Below are 22,826 nucleotides of genomic sequence, written 5' to 3'. Positions count from 1 at the left end.
GCGTCTCCATCTGTCAGTGTGTGACCATAAGCAAAACACAGAACTAAACAAATACGATGCAAACTATTTGGTTCCGTTGTCTAGGTAACTACACATGTTGGAACAGGACTAGAACAGTAGGTTAAGGGATTAGTTGGGATAGTATTGTCAATGGCCTTGGTCCCCTGGTTAGGTAGTAGTAACCTCGCTGTACTGCATCGGATTTTACATGACTGTTGCAAATTGATTGGCTACAGTTTAGGGCTGTGTATGACATATGAAACAATGGTTCTATGAAACTCATACACTAAAACCCAAGTGGCGCTTTGGATGAACACATGAACAAGTCCTGATACACACATGTTCCTCAATAGCATTCCATGTCCAGCATTCCATGTCCAGGACCAAGGGTGCCAGGTTGTCGAGCAAGGCTTTAAAGTACTAGACCACCAACGCAATGTGGAGAGGTGGTTTTCTGACTGTCATTCTTTTTAAGCTTGTTCCTTGACAGTCCTGTCAATTGAAGTCGCAAGCCTCTTAACGGACTCTGCAAGCAGACATTGTCACCTCTGAGGTCCTGTTTCTCACCTCTGGGATCATGGTACATTCCACCAGTGGAGTGGCTCAGAGCTGAGGAGGGCGACACTCCACTAGCTCATCAGCTGTGGGGGGGGGTCTGGTGTTGATGGGGGCCTAATATAGCACACACCAACCCCTTGGAGAGATGAAAACAGCCTGGTGTTATTTCTGTCTTCTTGTCTCTCTCTCAATCTCTTCTCTCTCACTTCTATCTCTTTCCCTAGTCCTTTTCAGCTTCCTGCCTTAGGAAACCAGATTTTGGGCTAAATTGTCCTGGTACTGGGTGAAGTTCACGATTCTGTTCACCTTAACAAGGGACAAGGACCATTGGAAGTAAAATGGCCCCATAATATCAATGATTCACCACCATATTTCACAGTCGGTATGGGGTTCTTTTCTGCTTATGCATTCTCATTTCGACGCCGAACCCACCCCTGGTGTTCATGGCCAAAGAGTTCTATTTTCATGGAGGAATGGTCTAAGATCCTTCCCAATGTGTTCCAACTCATATAAACATTTTAGGAAAAGGCTCGTTGCTGTTATTTTTGCAAGGTGAGGTATTGAAAGGTATTGAAAACAGAAGTGTCAATAATTGGGACCCCTATCTTTTTGCTAAAAAATAAAAAATATTACTTGTTAAGTGAAATCTCTTTCCCTGAGCAATTGTATTAGTATAAAATAATATTATTTCCCAATTATTTCAGCATACAATTTATCTCAGTATTTGAATGATTTATTTTTTATACAGTCATTTTTGCTCATCTTTATTAAGGGTGTCAATAATTACTGGTTTCTCCTGTTTACAAGATAATGTTTTTCATAGCTGTCCTGGCACCGAGGGTGGAAATTTGACAGGCTATTTTGTATTTCCCTTGTGATAGTCCCCATCCCCTCCCTCTATTGCTCTCTCGTCCGGTTAATTTGAGGAGCGAAGGATGTGGTCCGTGATCCCAGGTGTTTCCTGTTAGACGTCTGATCCCTTGCTTTTCTCTCTCCACCTACAATGCTCCCCTATCCTTCTCTCCATCTGTCAGCCTTTCGGGATGGAGAGACATAGTCAGGGAATTTGGAATAATTTGTTGTTTAATGGCCAAGACATTTCTGAGGACTGTTTTGGAGTTAGCCCTCCAGAAGGGCATGGCTAGTCTGAGCAACAAGCAAAGAAAGATGGCGTCAGCTGTTAGTTATACAATTCATCATTCGTATTGCATAATGTTACTGTGCATTACTTTTTTGAGACAAACCCTCTTGAACAAGCATGATTTTGGTTTATCCTGTGGGTTTATATGGAAGTCGTGAAGCAAACTTGGCCAGTGGATGTATACGTGTGTACATGTTATCCTCTCCTTGACCTCAACACAGCTCTGGATGTCGGATTTATACAAAGCCAGAGAATTACACCATCAAGCTGGTGCTTCCACTTGGGACGAAACTGGAACAGCCCGCAATCTCCACTGTGGCTTTCTTGGAACACTATTAATGCATTGCACAATTACTGTGACGTTGTTGTTGTGATAGAAAAGCAATTTATTTGTGGTTTTTATTTTATTTTGTATCCAGGGCAGATTGGCAAAAGGCAAAAGTCTTGGAGGCAAATCGTTCTTTGTGTACAGTAGTACACATGGGAACAATGTGTATATCATGTACAGGCTTTCTTTCTGCAGCCATATCATCTATTAATGGAACAGAAAACTGCATTGACATTGGATTTTATTTGTATTTTTTTTATTAATAAGTTTCTCGTTTTGCAGACGGACCAACAGTATGCCAACAGCGTGGCTGACAACCTCAAGCGCCTGTAAGTACCGCGGGATGCTGTTTCCATGGAGACCTGCCTCTCCATGGAGAGGACTGTTGTCACTTTCAATTCGGGCTCAGTGTGTGTTGGGTGGACCTGTGGAATAAGGTGTTTGTGTGTGTGGTATTTTTAAATGATTTTGTTATTGTGTGTGTTTGCTCCCTGCGTTTGATGTTTGCATGTTCATGTGCTTTGTGTGTGTGCGTGCATGTGTGTGTGTGAGATGTATTCACTCTACTTGTGCCTATATGTCACGTTTGGTCTCTGCTTGTCTGTTTAAGTCTTGGATCCACACATGTGCACATCTGTCTTCTTTGACGTGTGTGCATAGTGTATTTCTATTTGAATACATATTTATTTATTTGTGGTGTGTGCATTTCACTGTATCCTGTTTACCTTCCATCATGCGCTCACATACACACACACACACACACACACACACACAAAGTCTTGTATAACTAACCTTGTGGGGACACACAATTCAGTGCCATTCAAAATCCTATATTCCCTAACCTTAACCCCAAACCTATCCTCCTAGCCACTTCCCTAGACCGACAGTATCCCCCCTCACAAAGTGCCCACTGTGCAGGTTTAAGAACCTGCTGTTTTAGACGGTCATGTTTGTCAGTGGGAGATTGAGCCAGAGCTCTTTCCTGCCGAGGTGGCCATTTTGACCCAAGATGATACCAGTGGTCACTCCGTCACTGTCACTCTCCTAAGTCCCCTAGCAGTGTCACCTCAGGGGAAATGGGCTGCGTCTCAAATGGCACCATATTCCCTAAAGTACACTGCTTTTGACCAGAGCCTGATGGGCCCTGTGAAAAAGTAGCGTACTACATAAGGAATAGGGTGTCTTTTGGGACACAGACACGGTTGGAGATGGCTATGGGGGTTGATGGAAGGAAGGGGGAGGGGAGAGAAGAGGGGAGGAGGGAGGTTGAATGTGCCCCCTGTCACCTTGTCGTTCTCTCAGTGAGATTGGAAACACAGGCGAGAGAGAGCGTGTGTGTGTGGGGGGGGTGAGTGTGTGTGATGTGTGGTGTGAACTATTGTGAGTTAGTGTGTGTGCATGTGAGTTCCGAAGGGGCAGCTTTTCCTGTCCTGGGTGATTGGCAGGGTTAGTGATGCACACTTGACCCCTGTCTCTCTCATGATTGGATCCTCTCTCTCTTTGTACGTCCTTATCTGAATTTAATTCGATTCAAACATTGAATTTGAATTGGCCACACCCCACATGAAGCAGAATTGGATGGAAGTAAAATGTAATTCAAACCAATTCAACAGAGATGTGAAACATGATATTCTAATTAGTTTGTCAAATATTTTATCAAAAGAATATGCCACTTATTGATGCAAGTATTACACATACCATTTCATTAGTTTGATTATAACTCAAAGATATTTTTGTATTTTTCCTTGTCAAAAGATGTTACATTGTTCGCTTCCATACTGCAGTGTTTTCTAATATTTAAAACATTAAGGGAATTATTAAATTTACAACCCACAACATGATCTTAAAATATTTCTAGTCCAATATAATTATAAAAAATTGTTATAGGAGAACGAGTTTTAAAAATAAATATTTCAAGCTTATGCTACATGGTATTTATTGGTAACCATACATTGTCAAAATAAACATTACTATGGTGTTAAATAAGCCATTTGAATTGTATTGAATTAAATTCTACTTCCTTTAATTAAAATTCTGCTTCCTGTTGGGTGTGACCAATTCAAATTCAAGCATTCGCAACTCAAACAATTCACAACTATCGGCTACATTGAGGTTTTTCTTTCATTCTTTCTATCTGGCTTTAGTTCGTAAGTCTGCTCAACGTGTGTTTTATTGTTTGACTTTTTTCACAAAAGCATGCACAATGTGTCAATTTAGGCTGTTTGAAATGTTAGGTTTAAGCAAAGTAGGCCTAAATATTCAATAAGTAAATGAAGAAACTTTGAAGAAAAACTGAATTGTTAAGTAAATGTTCAAGAGAAAAAAAGGAACTGTTATGCCTACAGCGAATTTTCTATATAATTTCTATATATTATCATATATAGTCAGGCGGTTGTGCATGGGTTATTAGCAATTGCGGGTGAAGAAACAGCTGACTAATTCAAATGCATTTCGGTGTATCTTTTTCTATATATTATCATTTGTAGTCAGGCGGTTGTGAATGGGTTATTAGCATTTGCGGATCAAGAAACAGCTGACTAATACAAATGCATTTCAGTGTATTTTCTGCTGTGTGTTTGTGTGTGTGTGCGCGATCCTGTCAGGCATTTGAATAACCTGACAAGAGAGGAAGTGATTATGCACAGGGTGGGAGGGACCAACATGCTGTCGCGTCTGTCCGTCCGTCCGTCTGTCTCTCTCTTTGTCTCTTTGTCTATCCCAACAGGGCTGTGTCTGTATGATAGTTGTAGAAAATAAAATGTATAGTTGATACCTCTCTCCACTCTCTCTCTTTCCCCTCCCCTTTCTCTCTCTTTCAGATTTCCAGTTGAGATCCAGTCAGGTCTTCTAGAGATCATCTCTCCATCAGTCCACTTCTACCCCGATTTCTCCCGTCTCAAAGAGTCCTTCGGAGACCCCAAGGAGAGGGTCAGGTAATACGGCAGCCTTCCCAGCAGATTGCTGCAGCTTTCACAACTGTCTGAGCAACCCACTGCAGTTCCGTACAGGAGACTAGTTTATATTCAAGTCTTGTCTTGAACCGTGGCCCGTTGTTTCATATGAGGATGCTGTGACGATTCGTTGTTGTGTGCGCTCGCGTGCGTGCGTGCGTGTGTGTGTGTGTGTGGAATACCGTCAGGTTGAGTCTGAGTTGAGGGACACTCTCCACTCCTCTGTTCTTGTGTGACTTGATGACATCACCTCAGTGTCGCCCCTTCTCTCGTCACTTATCTAGTACCCCGCTGGGTGTGAATGAATGTGCGTGTGTGACATTCCAACGTCGAGACTGTTGTCTTCTTTTATTTAGCACTCTTCTGCATGTGTGAATATGTAATGGTCATGACTATGCGTGCATAAATGTGTGTATGAGAGAGTCTGTCTGTCTGTTGGTCTGTTTGATTAGCTATCTAGCTGTGTGTCTAACTCACTACTTGTCTACCTAAGTGCCTGGCTGTGTATGTGTTGGTGTGTGTGAGTATTTACAGTCAGGAATAAAGACGAGCAAAAAAGACTGTATAAAAAAAATAATACAAATACTGAGCTATTTTATGCTCAATTTATTTATTTATTTTATACTAATACAATTTCTCAAAGAAAGAGATTTTGTTTAACAAGTTATATATATATTTTTTTTAAATCTTAAAACCTCTTAGAGCTAACCTCCTACTTTGTGCAATTTCCGCCTGAAGACATACCCAAATCTAACAGCCTGTGGCTCAGGCACAGAACCAAGGATATGATAACTTCCAAAATGAGTGTGCTACATGACATTTATCATGAAGTCACCCAGGTGTCCCACACAAGTAGCCCAAATGTACCCAAGTGGCCAAATTGGTGAAGGTATACATTTTGAAACAAATAACTACATACAAAATACCAAAATGGTATTCTAACACACCCCCCCAAATAAATATATTTAAAAATGGGAAGAAAATTATTATTGCTAAAAAAATATATGAAAAAAAATATATATGTATACATTTACAAAATAACATGGGTAACTATTTACACACTTTCAATATTTGGAAGACCCACAGTCCTCTATCAAATCAAATCTATTTAAATAGCCCCAGCCTAAAACCCCAAACAGCAAGCAATGCAGGTGTAGAAGCACAGTGGCTAGGAAAAACTCCCTAGAAAGTCAAAAACCTAGGAAGAAACCTAGAGAGGAACCAGGTTATGAGGGGTGGCCAGTCCTCTTCTGGCTGTGCCGGGTGGAGATCACAGTGGTTGTAGAGGGTGCAACAGAACAGCACATCAAGAGTAAAAATGAACAGTTTAGTGTTCCATAGCCGCAGGCAGAACAGTTGAAACTGGAACAGCAGCAAGGCCGGGTGGACTGGGGACAGCAAGGAGTCATCATGGCAGGTAGTCCTGAAGCATGGTCCAAGGGCTCAGGTCCTCCGAGAGAAAGAACAGCATTAGCAACTTACCATTCCAAAACAATGTCCTCTCCGTTCAAAAAATATGCCTCAGTTTCAGAATCAAAGCTATGGGAGCTCTCTCACTTTCACAATCAATTTCCTCTAAAAATGTTTCTCCATTCGTATATATCTAGTCTTAGAATTAGCTTTCCTTGACTTATTCGCCATGATGTTGGATAAATAAACAGCTGAAGATGCAAGTCCCCGAAATACTGCTGTGCGTATTAAGCTTCGCTCCTTCACGGTTGAATTGGCAACGGCAAAAGAATGGTCCTTACGCCAGCGTTCAATGGAAAGGTTTGTCTTACAACAAAGAACCATGGGATATTGCCATTTACCTCTGCTCATTGGCTATCTACCCAGCTAGATTTCAAGACGATCAGTGGTCATTGGGTTAAAATACAGTCAATCAACGAGACAGTGGTCATATAATTGGTGCACAATGGGCTCGTCACTTGTTGTCTTCCAATCGTTTTTTCCGGGTCAATACGTCCCGCAAAATGACCCATCAAGTTTGGTTGTGTTACAAACAAACAGTTGATTGCAAGGAAGCCAAACATGACTGGATAAAGTCAGGGAAAGTCTGTCTATTTATGTTGGATGTTACGTCGAAACATGAATGACACGAAATTCAACGAGATAAGCGTTCACAAAATGTTTCGTGTTAGGCTATAATAAATGGATTTAAAACCCTTTCATGTGTGAATTCCAAATATCTCTAACGTCGCCCCAGCGTGAGGTTTTTTTATGCACGTGAAGTTAGAACGTTCTCGCCGTTCCAGTTTGTGATTGTTACACAACAGTACATTTAATCCACGCTGCCCTCAAACCAAGCCACTTTGCCTGTTCTTATTTATATGCTGTTTCAACTTCAATGTTAAATTAACAACCAATTATTAACAAGTTGTTACAGTTTGAATTGATGTGTTTTCCGCATCCTCATTCATTCACATAAAAAAAATGTCATTTTTGCTTTTGCGGACAATTCATTTTTGGGACATTTCTGACCGGGACAAAGTTCCGCAAGCACTTCCCAATTGTTTTCATGCATTCTGTTTCTTGCATATTTATTTTTTATTTCACCTTTATCTAACCAGGTAGACTAGTTGAGAACAAGTTCTCATTTACAACTGCGACCTGGCCAAGACAAAGCAAAGCAGTGTGACACAAACAACAACACAGAGTTACACATGGAATAAACAAACATAGTCAATAATACAATAGAGAAAACGTATATATACAGTGTGTGCAAATGACGTTAGGTTGTGGCATAGATTGTAATGGGCACATATTATGTGTGTAAAATACTTTTTTTTGGTTGTACTGATTATGATGAGCTAAGCTAATTCCAGCATGTAGCCATGTTTGTTGATGTACAATGCATTCTGGGTTTCAGGTAATCTTCTGTTGGACCAAAGATGTTATAACAAAATGAGGTGGAGTAAAGGTTCACTCCTTTTTTGAGGACTTACGGAAATGAATGGTGGGATGTAAACGATGGTGGACGACACCCCCTCTCTTGAACATGCATACTATAAACAGACCGAACTCATCTTGTCTCCTCTTATTATCTTTGGTTTCTGTGAGGATCAAAAAGCATGGCAGCTCGCAGAAAATTCCCATCATCGGATTACTTTGGATTTGGAGAGAGTTTTACTCAAATATTTCGATCAATGGTGAGCTCACCCGTGATGTGATTAATTATAAATAGTAATTTCATATTGTAGTTTGTCAGCGAGAGTTATACAAATGTGACCGCTTGTGTTATGTCAATCTTTCCTCAGTTGGCGCAAGGACAAATGTAGCCAACATTTTTCCGGTTTGGTTGATTGTGTTATGCTGTAGATACTTCTGTGAATGTCTGAACATTGCATCCAAAAATGAACTGCTCACATTCTGGACATAACATTGTAAGGACTGTGTTTGTGCAAAATGTTTCCGAAAAAAAAGTGTGGGCAGCTCAAATGCTGATTGTTTTGTCATTCGAAATTGGCCCTTCTAAATCAGCGTTCGAATCACACTGGGACCACTGTAGAACGATCACACCCGTGTGTTGGTACTTGTGAAAAAGACAGCTGACCCTGAACCGTCCGAGACCCTCACAAACCTCTCCCGCCATTCCCAAACCTGAGGCCAGAAACCCGGCTACCTGAGGGCAATACCAGAACAAATGGTCTATTGATTATGTATCCTTACAACAAGATCTGCAGAGGTGGGATGATTGTATGCCCCAAATATTCAACATTTTGTTGGTGGCAAGAATTCGATACAATACGTTTAGCTGAAAAGCACAAAGTCTTGAATCAACCTATACACCCTGTTCCATGGAATTGGTGCATAAAACATATCTTACCATCTATTTTGCAATCTGTATAGCACTGCTGTCAACATCCTGGTCCTCAAATAAAACTGGTATACTTTCCTATGCTATTTTTGTTCCTCCGCCAGTTTTGATCCTTTATATTGGGCAGACAGACCAGTTCCCTACCTTCTGCCACCTGCCTGCTCCATTTTTGGGGTAATGCTGTAATCAATTGGTTGTAATATTGGATTGAGCAGACCTTCCCATACAATTCGGATAACTCCATGAAAGGCAACTCTACAATTCCAATTTACAATATAATTTAAAAACCAAATACCCTTTTCAAACATCTTTTCCATAAATGCAGGTCTTTTGAGGCATGGCAATCTGCACAAAGGCAAAAAATACATTTTTAAACAACGAATGAGCTTATTTTAGTAATCTACTTGAGAAACATTTTGGGTTCAAGTAATACTTTTGTATGTGATGATTTTAGAGAGGCTTAGTGCTTTTATATTTAATCATCTCAGCCAACCCAGTTCATATTCGTTATACAGATAGGAACGTTTTATCTTGTCTGGTTGAGCATCCCAGATAAAGCCAAAAAAATACAAATGTGCTCATATGATTTGAAAAACGAATCATCAGGAGTAGGCAGGGCCATAAGTAAATGACTAAACTGAAATATGACCTCGGAGTTAATCAGTGTAATTGTTTCACAAATAGACACGTTTTTACCTCCCCATGGTTGCAGGATCTTGTCTATTTTGACTAGTTTTCTGTGGAAATTCATTGTGGAAAGATCATTTATATACACTGCTCAAAAAAATAAAGGGAACACTTAAACAACACAATGTAACTCCAAGTCAATCACACTTCTGTGAAATCAAAATGTCCACTTAGGAAGCAACACTGATTGACAATAAATTTCACATGCTGTTGTGCAAATGGAATAGACAACAGGTGGAAATTATAGGCAATTAGCAAGACAGCCCCAATAAAGGAGTGGTTCTGCAGGTGGTGACCACAGACCACTTCTCAGTTCCTATGCTTCCTGGCTGATGTTTTGGTCACTTTTGAATGCTGGCGGTGCTTTCACTCTAGTGGTAGCATGAGACGGAGTCTACAACCCACACAAGTGGCTCAGGTAGTGCAGCTCATCCAGGATGGCACATTAATGCGAGCTGTGGCAAGAAGGTTTGCTGTGTCTGTCAGCGTAGTGTCCAGAGCATGGAGGCGCTACCAGGAGATAGGCCAGAACATCAGGAGACGTGGAGGAGGCCGTAGGAGGGCAACAACCCAGCAGCAGGACCGCTACCTCCGCCTTTGTGCAAGGAGGAGCAGGAGGAGCACTGCCAGAGCCCTTCAAAATGATCTCCAGCAGGCCACAAATGTGCATGTGTCTGCTCAAACGGTCAGAAACAGACTCCATGAGGGTGGTATGAGGGCCCAAAGTCCACAGGCGGGGGTTGTGCTTACAGCCCAACACCGTGCAGGATGTTTGGCATTTGCCAGAGAACACCAATATTGGCAAATTCGCCACTGGCGCCCTGTGCTCTTCACAGATGAAAGCAGGTTCACACTGAGCACGTGACAGACGTGACAGAGTCTGGAGATGCCGTGGAGAACGCTCTGCTGCCTGCAACATCCTCCAGCATGACCGGTTTGGCGGTGGATCAGTCATGGTGCGGGGTGGCATTTCTTTGGGGGGGGCGCACAGCCCTCCATGTGCTCGCCAGAGGTAGCCTGACTGCCATTAGGTACCGAGATGAGATCCTCAGACCCCTTGTGAGACCATATGCTGGTGCGGTTGGCCCTGGGTTCCTCCTAATGCAAGACAATGCTTGACCTCATGTGGCTGGAGTGTGTCAGCAGTTCCTGCAAGAGGAAGGCATTGATGCTATGGACTGGCCCGCCCGTTCCCCAGACCTGAATCCAATTGAGCACATCTGGGACATCATGTCTCGCTCCATCCACCAACGCCACGTTGCACCACAGATTGTCCAGGAGTTGGCGGATGCTTTAGTCCAGGTCTGGGAGGAGATCCCTCAGGAGACCATCCGCCACCTCATCAGGAGCATGCTCAGGCATTGTAGGGAGGTCATACAGGCACGTGGAGGCCACACACACCACTGAGCCTCATTTTGACTTGTTTTAAGGACATAGTGTGGTGTACTTGTTTTAAGGACAACCTGTAGTGTGGTTTTCCACTTTAATTTTGAGTGTGACTCCAAATCCAGACCTCCATGTGTTGATAAATTTGATTTCCATTGATAATTTGTGTGTGTTTTTGTTGTCAGCACATTCAACTATGTAAAGAAACAAGTATTTAATAAGAATATTTCATTCATTCAGATCTAAGATCTGTTATTTTAGTGTTCCCTTTCTTTTTTTGAGCAGTGTTTTTTGTGATACGAATACCAAGTATGTCTACTTCACCGTCATCCTGTACAGAATCTTTCCAGATTCTTGATATCCTTCATCTTTGCTTATGGACTGCCCTCTTTAATTCAAACTACAGGTTTTCAATGGTGTTCATGTCCATAGACTGAGTAATGTTGAATGTTCATTTTGATATGATTTAATCATTTGTGGATTTTTGTGTGTGCTTGGAGTTACTGTCTTGCGGGGAGATTCACTTCCGGCCAAGTTTCAGCCTCTTGGCAGAGGCAACCAGGTTTTGGGCTAAAATGTCCTGGTAATGGGCAATGTTCAAGATGCTGATGACTTTAACAAGTGTCCCAGGACCATTGGAAGCAACATAGCCACATAACATTAATGATCCAACACCATTTTTATTTTTATGCCCCTGGGGTTTATTAAATGGCATTGGCACTTGGATTTCAACTGGTGCTATGGTCAGATTGCTATGTGCTATAGTCATGAAAATATAGCTCTATGGCCACACACAACACTGGTGAGTTTGGTGTCAAAATAAGGATACATAAGCAGAACATACCTGCTGTAAAAAATGGTGGTGGATCTTTGATGTTATGGAGCTATTTTGCTTTCACTGGTCCCGGGGGCCTTTGCTAAGGTCATCGGCATCATGAACTTTAGCCACTACGAGGGGATTTTCACTCAAGACCTGCTCGCCTCTTCCAGGAGCCTGAAACTTGGACCTGACTGGATGTGCCTAAGTATGTTTGCCTTTCTTTGTTTATTTGTGCGTTAGTCTGGCTGTACGTCTCTGAGGGTGGGGTTGTGTGCGGTGATCCTTTCTGCGTGCAGTCAGTCTGCTCTTTGTTTTATTTTGCACTTGGCTGAGCTGCATGTTTTTTTTGTTGAAGATGAGACTTGCTGAAGGCGGCTGGCTGTGTGAAGTCAAGTCAAGCCACGTGTGTCTGTGCTGCTGATCATAGCTCTTCCATTCCTAACTCAGCCATGGTCATCTACCAAGACTCAATTTACCTTTCGCCCCACAACCCTTAAAAAAATGTCATAGACGAGTCACTGTTTTAATAAACTCCTGCTTAGTTGACTTATAACTGCTTTGGCTACTTCGTAGCTCATTTGCGTAGCCTGCTTAATATAGGCTTTATGATAGAAATACAGAAGGATGAAATCAAGTTTCCCTCCTGCTGTCTCTCCTCTCATCCGTGGGTGTGCCAGGCTCTCTCTTTCACCTGTGTGTGTAATCCGGGGAGATTTGTTCAGATTAGCGGTCTAGGACGGGCCTCACTCTGATATGATTACTCATCTGGGAAAGGGAGGGCACAACTCTCCTCAATCACAATCCCGCCAGGTACAAACATTCATACCCACACTCACACACACACACACCTGCACACAATGATCAGGTGTGTGTGTGTGTGTGTGTGTGTGTGTGTGTGTGTGTGTGTGTGTGTGTGTGTGTGTGTGTGTGTGTGTGTGTGTGTGTGTGTGTGTGTGTGTGTGTGTGTGTGTGTGTGTGTGTGTGTGTGTGTGTGTGTGTGTGTGTGTGTGTGTGAGAGAGAGAGAAAAAGAGAGAGGGAGAATTAGTCCCTGCCTGTCCAGGTGTTGAGTATCTGGTGTTGAGCTATGGTGTTGAACACAGACATTCTGTCCCAGCCCTTTGTGATTATTACCGCTACATTAGCCAGGTGTATCGTGTTAGTGTTAGCAGGTGCACTGCCCGTACCAACACATCCACAGTGGGTGTGTGTAGGATGTTTATCCTTTGTGTCTTTTGCTTGCATGTCTGGGTGTGTGTGTCTGTGCAGTCATGACTGTGTGTGTGTGTGTGTGTACTGTATGTGTAGTCATTTTAGTGTGTTTGTGTGTGTGTTTAGTTCAGTATGTGTCTCTCTGCATGAATGCTTAGTTTAACGCGCGCGGATGTGTTCGTGCGTGCGTCTGTGCACACGCATGTGTGGTGATTTATGTGCTGCAGTAATGAGTGTGAGCAGGGAGAATGGCTCCCTGGGCTGCTACAGGCCACTGCCATTGCTTATTCATGAGGAGCACTTAAGACAGGGGCCCATGTCTCGCTGAAGTATTTAACTAGTCACACACACATAACCAACCACACACGCAAACGCACCCGCATGCAAGACACCTGCATACTCATGCAAAACACCTGCATACTCATGCAAAACACCTGCATACTCATGCAAAACACCTGCATACTCATGCAAAACACCTGCATACTCATGCAAAACACCTGCATACTCTTTCAAATGCACCTACTCTAAAACACAACTACACACACACACCGTCAAACTCGTACACACACATCGTCAAACTTCTCCTCTGTTTAGATTGGCAGGCCAGGGCCAGTAATAACTGTGGTTGTCACAAGTTCTGGGTAAGAGCATCTTCTAACAGGACAGAACTCTCTAAGAGAACACACACCACTGTTCCATACACATCATTTCTGATGCCTCGAGCTATTGGAACTGTTTCAGGGTGTGCGGTTAAAATTGGCATAAAACACACATTTCTTTCCACAAGGCCGTGGGGTGACATTCAGAGACTTGTCCCGAAGCTACTCCTGTATTGTCTTAGCTGTGTGCTTAGGGTTGTTGTCCTGTTGGAAGGTGAACCTTCGTCCCAGTCTTAGGTCCTGAGCGCTCTGGAGCAGGTTTTCATCAAGGATCGCTCTGTACTTTGCTCCATTCATCTTTCCCTCAGTCCTGACTAGTCTCCCAGTCCCTGCCGCTGAAAAACATCCCCACAGCATGATGCTGCCACCATGCTTCACTGTAGGGATGGTGCCAGGGTTTCCTCCAGACATCACGCTTGGCCATTCAGGCCAAAGAGTTCAATCTTGGTTTCATCAGACCAGAGAATCTTGTTTCTCATAGTCTGAGAGTCGTTTAGGTGCATTTTGGCAAAATCCAAGCGGGCTGTCATGTGTCTTTTACTGAGGAGTGGCTTCCATCTGGCAACTCTACCATAAAGGCCTGATCGGTGGAGTGCTGCAGAAATTGTTGTCCTTCTGGAAGGTTCTCCCATCTCCACAGAGGAACTCTGGACCTCTGTCATAGTGACCATCTGGTTCTTGGTGACCTCCCTGAGCAAGGCCTTTCTCTCCCGATTGCTCAGTTCGGCCAGGCAGCCAGCTCTAGGAAGAGTCTTGGTGGTTCCAAAAGTATTCCATTCAAGAATGATGGAGGCCACTGTGTTCTTGGGGACCTTTAATGCTAAAATAAATGTTTTGGTACCTTTCCTCAGATCTGTGCCTTTACACAATCCTGTCTCGGATCTCTACAGGCAATTCCTTCGACCCCACGGCTTGGTTTTTTCTCTGACATGCACTGTCAACTCTGGGACCTTATATAGACAGGTGTGTGCCTTTCCAAATCATGTCCAATCAATTGAATTTACTGCAGGTGGACTCCAATCAAGTTGTAGAACATCTCAAAGATAATCTCCCAAGCGTCGCAGAGGTCGAGGACACTGCATCTCAGTGCTTGTGGCGCCACTACAAACACCCTGGCTCGAATCCAGACTGTATCACAACCGGCCATGATTGGGAGTCCCATAGGGCGGCACACAATTGGCCCAGTGCCGTCTGGGTTTTGCTGGTGTAGGCCGTCATTGTAAATAAGAATTTGTTCTTAACTGACTTGCCTAGTTAAATAAAAGTTACTGTTAATTTAAAATGTGAATAATCAATACTCAAATTCGAGTATCATAGCAAAAGATCTGAATACTTGTGTAAATAAAGTATTTATGTTTTAATTTTTAATACATTTGCAAAAATGTCTAAATCTATTTTCGCTTTGTCATTATTGGGTATTGTGTGTAGATTGATAAGCAACATTTTTTATTAATCAATTTGAAAATAATTCTGTAACGTCACAACATGTGGAAAAAGTCAAGGGGTCTGAAAACTTTCCGAAGGCACTGTATATCAACGAATTGGTGAGGGCACTAGAACAGTCTGCAGCATCCGGCCTCACCCTACTAGAATCTGAAGTCGAATTTCTACTCTCTGCTGATGATCTTGTTCTTCTGACCAAGGGGGGCCAACAGCAGCACTTAGATCTTCTGCACAGATTCTGTCGGACCTGGGCCCTGACGGTAAATCTCAGTAAGACAAAAATAATGGTGCTCCAAAAAAGGTCCAGTTGCCAGGACCACAAACGCAAATTCCATCTAGACCAGGTGTAACCGATGTGAAATGGCTAGCTAGTTAGCGGTGGTGCGCGCTAATAGCGTTTCGATCAGTGACTTCACTCACTCTGAGACCTTGCAGTAGTGGTTCCCCTTGCTCCGCAAGGGGCGTGGCTTTTGTGGAGCGATGGGTAACGATGCTTCGTGGGTGTCAGTTGTCTGTGTGCAGGGGGTCCCTGGTTCGAGCCCGGGTAGGGGCGAGGAGAGGGACGGAAGCTATACTGCTACACAGGGGTTCTTAAACTTATTCAGCCTGGGACCCAAGTGAGAAATGCTGTGTTTTCCTGGGACCTTAGGAAAATATGCAACTATTTGTAAATATCGGTACATTTCATTACCCTTATGCCTAAAAAATGCAATATATACAAAACAAATAACAATGAAATACCCAAAGATATATTTTCATGTTTATTTTTCCCCATTAAAAATGCGCTTACATACCTGTCTAGGTTGGAACTGTTGCTGTTAAAATACAATAAATAATTGAATTCTGAACTGGAATGAACGGATTGATCACATCCCACAGATGTATAACAGAACACACACACACAGGCTTTTTGATTTTTGATCGTGCAACCCTAAGTAACAGTACAGATATATGATCCGAAGTTTTCAACAAGCATATCTATTCTGGGCTCAGTTTTTGACAGTACAACACTGAGGTCATGCTCAGCATTGCGACTGTTTCTGTACTTGAGAACCCTGACTTGCATCATCGGTATGCAAAACTGGATCAGAACATCTACTGCTTTCTCAGTCATGCAGGAGACCACTACCTGTTGCAGATGAGCAACCCAGAACTGTGTGTGTGTTTGTCTCAAAAAGCATCTTGCTTCAATCAGTTTATTCCAGTTCAGACTAAAAACTACTACTTGCAACAGTACCAACCTCGACTTGTTTTCAACAATAATTTCTACAGTAAAATGTACAATAGGCCTGATAATGTTTTTATCTTCACCTGTACTGTTTCTTGGGGTTGCACTATCAGTAGCTAGTTAGCTTGCTTTGGCTAAACTTTAGCTATTAGCTGTGTAACGTTACAAGGCCAGGGGATTGTTTGAAAGAGAAACTCACATCTTCTACGATGAGAGATAGTACTCCCTTATTTCTGCTTATCACCACCTGTTATGAAATGACAACAATGCCATGCAAGTTCACTTACTTTTCCACTTTCGAAGCACTGTCTCCTGAAGCATTCTGCCCTGTTCTTAAAGAACTCCCTGGGTTTGTTGTGGGCGCTCCTCGTTATTTCTCAAAGTTTGTATGGAAGAGACAAAATGTCATCACTGTATTTGTGTTTCATGACGATTGAGCTCAGTCAGAACACATGGCTAGCATGAGTCCATTTCATGACAGCGGTGAGTGAGTGGGAATAACAAGTCAGTGGCTTGAACGACAGCGCTGCAGCGTGTGGGTTGCGGAGTGATCTTCAAGAAAACGGCAAAAAAAAATTGGTTAACAGCGAAGCACACGGGCATCTCCCTCCACCTCTCCCACTCGCGCAGCTGCCAAACTGAGCAGAGACCGCTGATAAGCAGAGAGCGCACCCAACCGAGAGCGCAGTTGCACTTGGCCAAATCAATTCCAGTAATTAATGAAATAATTATCCATTTACGACCCATACTTTAAGGAACGCTGCACGGGAGCACACAAAGAAACGATACATACCTCAGCCTAAACATCAGCGCCACAGGTAACTTCAACAAAGCTAGGAACAATCTGAGAGGCATGAAGGGCCTTCTATGCCATCAAAAGGAACATAAAATTCGACCTACGAAATCAACATAAAAATACTTGAATCAGTTATAGAACCCATTGCCCTTTATGGTTGTGAGGTCTGGGGTCCGCTCACCAACCAATAATTCACAAAATGGGACCAACACTAAATTGAGACTGCATGCAGAATTTAAAAAAAAATATCCTTGTGTACAACATAAAACACAAAATATTGCATGGCCCTAAACAGAGAGTACACAGTGGCAGGATACCTGCCCACTGTGACTGACCCAAACTTAAGGAAACCTTTGACGCAATAGCCTTGCTATTGAGAAAGGCCTCCGTAGGCAGACCTGGCTCTTAAGAGACAACAGGCCATCACAGCAGCAAGATTTCTGTAATCTGTTGCCAGAAGAAAATATTACATTTGAAATGTCTTTATTCTTTTGGAGATTTGTTAGTGTAATGTTTACTGTTATTTTATTTTTTTATTGTTAATTTAGCTTGATCTATTTCACTTGCTTTGTAAACAATGTAATGTAAACATATAGACATGGAAAGAGCAAGAGAGAATAAGGGAGAGGGAAATAGCAGGACAGAGAGGGAATGAGCAGGACAGAGAGGGAGGGAGAGAGAGAGAGAGGGAAAGACCAGAACAGAGAGAGGGAGGGAGACGTAAAGTGAGAAGAAGCGAGAGACTGACCCAAAGACAATGGGAGGTAACCAGAGCTGGAGCGAGAGAGACAGTTAAGATCGAATCACAATAAGATATTAAATGGATAAAGGAAAGTGAAGATGTCAGAGAAAAAGAGTGGCTAAGATTCATGATAAAATGAGGGAGATAGAACGTGTGTGTGTGTGTGTATGTGTCAGAGAGAGACACTTCCAGATGACTGAGCTGTGAACAGGACTAGAAGTGGATCACGGCCAATGAGACAGACAGGACAGGGTGTCACTCTCAGGTCACCACGGCGACTAGGGCAATGTCACACACATGGTTCATCAACTGCCCCGGTCCGTCTGCCTCTAGTGTTGTTGTCTTAGTGGTAGTTCTCTTTAGTCATGCAATCTGGCTCTGGTCCAATATCCACACTAGTTTTGTTGATGGCTAAGCCTAAGTGCATTGCGTTTGTTCTCCAAAGACCTAGATACTATTGTCCTGTTGCGTCTTGAGTATGCTGTGTTACGATGCAGAGATTCTTAGAGTTTGCAACCAGGTTGGGGTGGAATTACTCTGTCACGCTAGCATACCATTTAGAATGAAGAAGTGTATTCGACTCGCTGTCCTCTATAGCCTATTGCAGTGTTTAGTGTAAATTTCATTATTTTCACCAGTGATATACTGTAATATACAGTTTATATTATTGATTATATTTTAGCTTGTAATGTAAAAATGCAGTGGTAAGCTAAATACCAAGAGTAAAATGTAAGTGCAGTGGATGTTTTAAGGCTGCTGCCAGGATATATTGAATTCAAAGTAAATTAACTTCATATTGAGAGAGAAAGGAGGGATGGGGGAGGAAGGGAAGAAGGAATGCAGAGTTAAAGACATTTAAGGAGGAATGGAGTGTGTGTGTGTGTGTGTGTGTGTGTGTGTGTGTGTGTGTGTGTGTGTGTGTGTGTGTGTGTGTGTGTGTGTGTGTGTGTGTGTGTGTGTGTGTGTGTGTGTGTGTGTGTGTGTGTGTGCGTTGGCATGTGTTCTACTCTCTGTGTGTGAGGGAGTTAGAGACGGAGGGAGAAAGTAGCATAGGGAGAGGCAGCGAGAGATAATTGTTGTGTTAATTCATTCATTGGCCAGATAGGCCAGTCTACTTATCTCCTTCTCCATATATCCATCTTCCTCTCCTTCTTCTCTTGGGTCCACGAGGACAGGACCAAGCTCAGTTTCTGTCAAAGCTGACGGGGCCCTAGAGGCCCCCCTTGCAAACAGTCAGCCTGTGGTGATCTGCAGGGAATGGAGGAGGGTGAGATGGGTGGGTAAGTAGGTGGGTTTTTAAAAATATTTATTAGAATCCCCATTAGTTGTTGCGAAAGCAGCAGCTACTCTTCCTGGGGTCCACGCAAAACATGAAACATGACATAATACAGAACATTATTAAACAAGAACAGCTCAAGGACAGAACTACATATATTTAAAACAGCACACACAGCCTACATATTAATATATACACACAACATCTAGGTCAAATAAGGGAGAAGAGTTGTGCCACGAGGTGTTGCTTTATCTGTTTTTGGAAACCAGGTTTGCTGTTCATTTGAGCAATATGAGATGGAAGTTCCATGTAATACTGTATGTTTTCTTGAGTTTGTTCTGGATTTGGGGACTGTCAAAAGACCCCTGGTGGCATGTCTGGTGGGGTAAGTGTGTGTGTCAGAGCTGTGTGTAGGTTGACTATGCAACCGTTTTGAATTTAACACAATGTTTCTTATAAAGACGAGGGATGCAGCCAGTCTCTCCTCAACTCTAAGTCAAGAGAGACCGGCAAGCATAGTATTAATATTAGCCCGCTGATTACAATGAAGAGCAACACGTGCCATTCTGTCCTGGGCCAGCTGGAGCTGGAGCCCCCCCCCCCCCCCCACACACACACACACAACACAACACACACACACACACACACACTGTAACACGCTCTCACCAGCTCTCCAGGTCGTTAGAATGCAACTTGACACATAACTTATTTATTCTCTTTACATCTTAACTCAATATTATAAATCTTGAAGTTTAGTATTTTATCGCAGAGAGTGCAGGTTTCCCCCTAAATAAACTCATGGGTGAGCAGGCTGATGGACTAAATCGTTCCCAGGTAATCCAGACTGAGTAAATCAATGTCAGATCAACCAGTCGGACGAATCAATCCCACATCTACCAAACAGACGGACAGAGCGACAGACGAATCGATATCAAATCAGCCCAGACAGTCTAATCTATTATTGTCACATACACAATCTGTCTGTAAGACGAGACTGTAGGCCTATTTAGTTCATATAGTCGTACAGTTATTCGTTTCTGTTAGGGTAGACGTTTAATTTGATAGTTTGGTTGGTGATTTGGATAGGATAACGTGTCTTATGTGAAGGTCCGTGCTTTGATTGGTTGTTAAAGTTCTGAGGGAGACATTGATGCGACGCAATTCATTTTCAGTTGGACTGATTAAGTTCTAATCAACGTCATGCCTTAGCTGTGCACTGCAAGTAGCATTTATAATGTTAGCGCTCCATAGTCTTCTGTAGTCTTTTGCAGTTTCACTCTGTAGCTGACTCCACAGACGGAAGACATTGTTAGTGTTGGGCTGCACTTAGAGGAATCTCATAGAGTAGCTGTCACGTTCTGACCATAGTTCTTTTGTGTTTTCCTTGTTTTAGTGTTGGTCAGGACGTCAGCTGGGTGGGCATTCTATGTTGGATGTCTAGTTTGTCTGTTTCTGTGTTTGGCCTGATATGGTTCTCAATCAGAGGCATGTGTTAGGCATTGTCTCTGATTAGGAACCATATTTAGGTAGCCTGTTTTGTCATTGTGGGTTGTGGGTGATTGTCTATGTTAGTTGCTTATGTCAGCACAGTTCTTATGATAGCGTCACGGTCGGTATTTGTTTATTGTTTTTGTACAGTTTACGTTGTGTTTTTCGTCATCTATTAAATGATGCATTCACACCACGCTGCGCTTTGGTCCGCTTCTTACGACGATCGTGTCAGTAGCCGGATTTATCACTGCACCACTGCGTTCCAAGTGGCACTCTATTCCCTTCTTGGTGCACTACTTTTGACCAGAGCCCTGCTTCAAAGTAGTGCACCAAATAGGGAAAAGGCTGCCATCCGCGAAGCAGTCTATCACTGGGCTGGTAGATTATCCGGGACGGTTTGCGTGGGAGCCGCACAATAGAAGAAGTGATTTGATGACACAACCAGTCTATTGAGATTAAAGGCAGTCTGCCCGGCCCGCTTAATCAAAGCCCCCTCGATCGATTCGCGCCAGGAGCCATGACTTACTCACCTCTCATCCTCTCTCTCCCTCCCTCTTTCTCCTCTCTCTCCTCTCTCACTATCTCTTTCTCGCTCTCCTCCCTATAGCTTTCTACTCTGTCTATCTCTCTTCCCTCTCCTCCCTCTATCATCTATCGTCTAAGAGTCCCAGGCTTGGCCAAGGAGAATGAGACAATGTTCTCTATCGATTAACCAAGCGGCCCTGTACCCTGGGGGGACTGCAGGATGGATAGGCTGCCTATAGGGTGGTGTGTTTGTGTGTGTGTGTGCACGCACAAGTTTGTGCTTACATGCGTGCATGTGGTGGACATTGTGTACTGTACTATTTCATCACTAAGTGCAAATGTGTGTAATTGTCTGTGTGTCAGCTCAAAATTCAGTACAAAACAGACTGCATTTAAAATCTTGCTCCTTGGCCTGTATTTTGAGAGCGGCAGGGGAAACTAGGTCTCTGTGGTGAGACTTGTTTCATAATGCATGAGGAGAGGACCGGGCTGAGCAGGTAAACATCCCTCACATCAAATGGAGTGAGAAAAGGTAAGAGGGGGTAAAGGAAGAAAGAGTGAGGAAAGATGGAGAGAGGAGGAGACAGGATGCTGACTCTTTCCTTACCTTATACCTAGAATGCCCGGGGCTAGGTTGAAAATGGATTGTATTTCGGAAGCACTTGGATAATAATATTTGTGTGGCTTAGAATGAATGCTTGTGGTCTATACATATTCTACAAATTAATGCTTACAGTAAAGGTATAGGAAAAACATGCAAACATCTGAATATAACAGAGACATAAAGTAGATAAGTATTCAGTGTATAGAATTAGATGTAATACTAAAACACAGTAAAATATATGTACAGTACCTGTTTCCAAACCTACTCATTCAAGTGTTACATTATTTTTTTAACTATTTTCTACATTGTAGAATAATAGTGAATACGTGAAAACTATGAAATAACACATATGGAATCATGTAGTAACCCAAAAAGTGTTAAGTGTTAAACTAAGCATTTATTTGCAGCCCAAATAAATGCTTCACAGAGTTCAAGTAACAGACATATACTTTAGATTTTAGATTCTTCAAAGTAGCCACCCTTTGCCTTGACAGCTTTGGACACTTAACATTCTATCAACCCTGGTGTGTGTGTGTGTGCGCTGTCTGTGTGTTTATGTACAGTGCCTTGCGAAAGTATTCGGCCCCCTTGAACTTTGCGACCTTTTGCCACATTTCAGGCTTCAAACATAAAGATATAAAACTGTATTTTTTTGTGAAGAATCAACAACAAGTGGGACACAATCATGAAGTGGAACGACATTTATTGGATATTTCAAACTGTCTTAACAAATCAAAAACTGAAAAATTGGGCGTGCAAAATTATTCAGCCCCCTTAAGTTAATACTTTGTAGCGCCACCTTTTGCGGCGATTACAGCTGTAAGTCGCTTGGGGTATGTCTCTATCAGTTTTGCACATCGAGAGACTGAAATGTTTTCCCATTCCTCCTTGCAAAACAGCTCGAGCTCAGTGAGGTTGGATGGAGAGAATTTGTGAACAGCAGTTTTCAGTTCTTTCCACAGATTCTCGATTGGATTCAGGTCTTGGCCATTCTAACACCTGGATATGTTTATTTTTGAACCATTCCATTGTAGATTTTGCTTTATGTTTTGGATCATTGTCTTGTTGGAAGACAAATCTCCGTCCCAGTCTCAGGTCTTTTACAGACTCCATCAGGTTTTCTTCCAGAATGGTCGTGTATTCGGCTCCATCCATCTTCCCATC

At 42.7% G+C, this 22,826-nt stretch overlaps 1 protein-coding gene across 1 annotated transcript in view; it reads left to right on the top strand.

Moving 5' to 3' along the window:
* LOC135545964 (alpha-1,3-mannosyl-glycoprotein 4-beta-N-acetylglucosaminyltransferase B-like) overlaps window positions 1-22,826 on the top strand; it is a 222,333-nt gene that overhangs the window by 126,025 nt on the left and 73,482 nt on the right. Inside the window, exons 5-6 of the mRNA XM_064973976.1 lie at window positions 2,310-2,356; window positions 4,847-4,960. Of these exons, the coding sequence (XP_064830048.1) occupies window positions 2,310-2,356; window positions 4,847-4,960 (161 nt within the window). The remainder of the gene's footprint in view (window positions 1-2,309; window positions 2,357-4,846; window positions 4,961-22,826) is intronic.

Source organism: Oncorhynchus masou, chromosome 9 (genome assembly GCF_036934945.1).
Source record: "Oncorhynchus masou masou isolate Uvic2021 chromosome 9, UVic_Omas_1.1, whole genome shotgun sequence".
NCBI lineage: Eukaryota > Metazoa > Chordata > Actinopteri > Salmoniformes > Salmonidae > Oncorhynchus > Oncorhynchus masou.
Note: the sequence above shows the minus strand (reverse complement) of the source record. Positions and strands in the feature narration are given on the sequence as shown.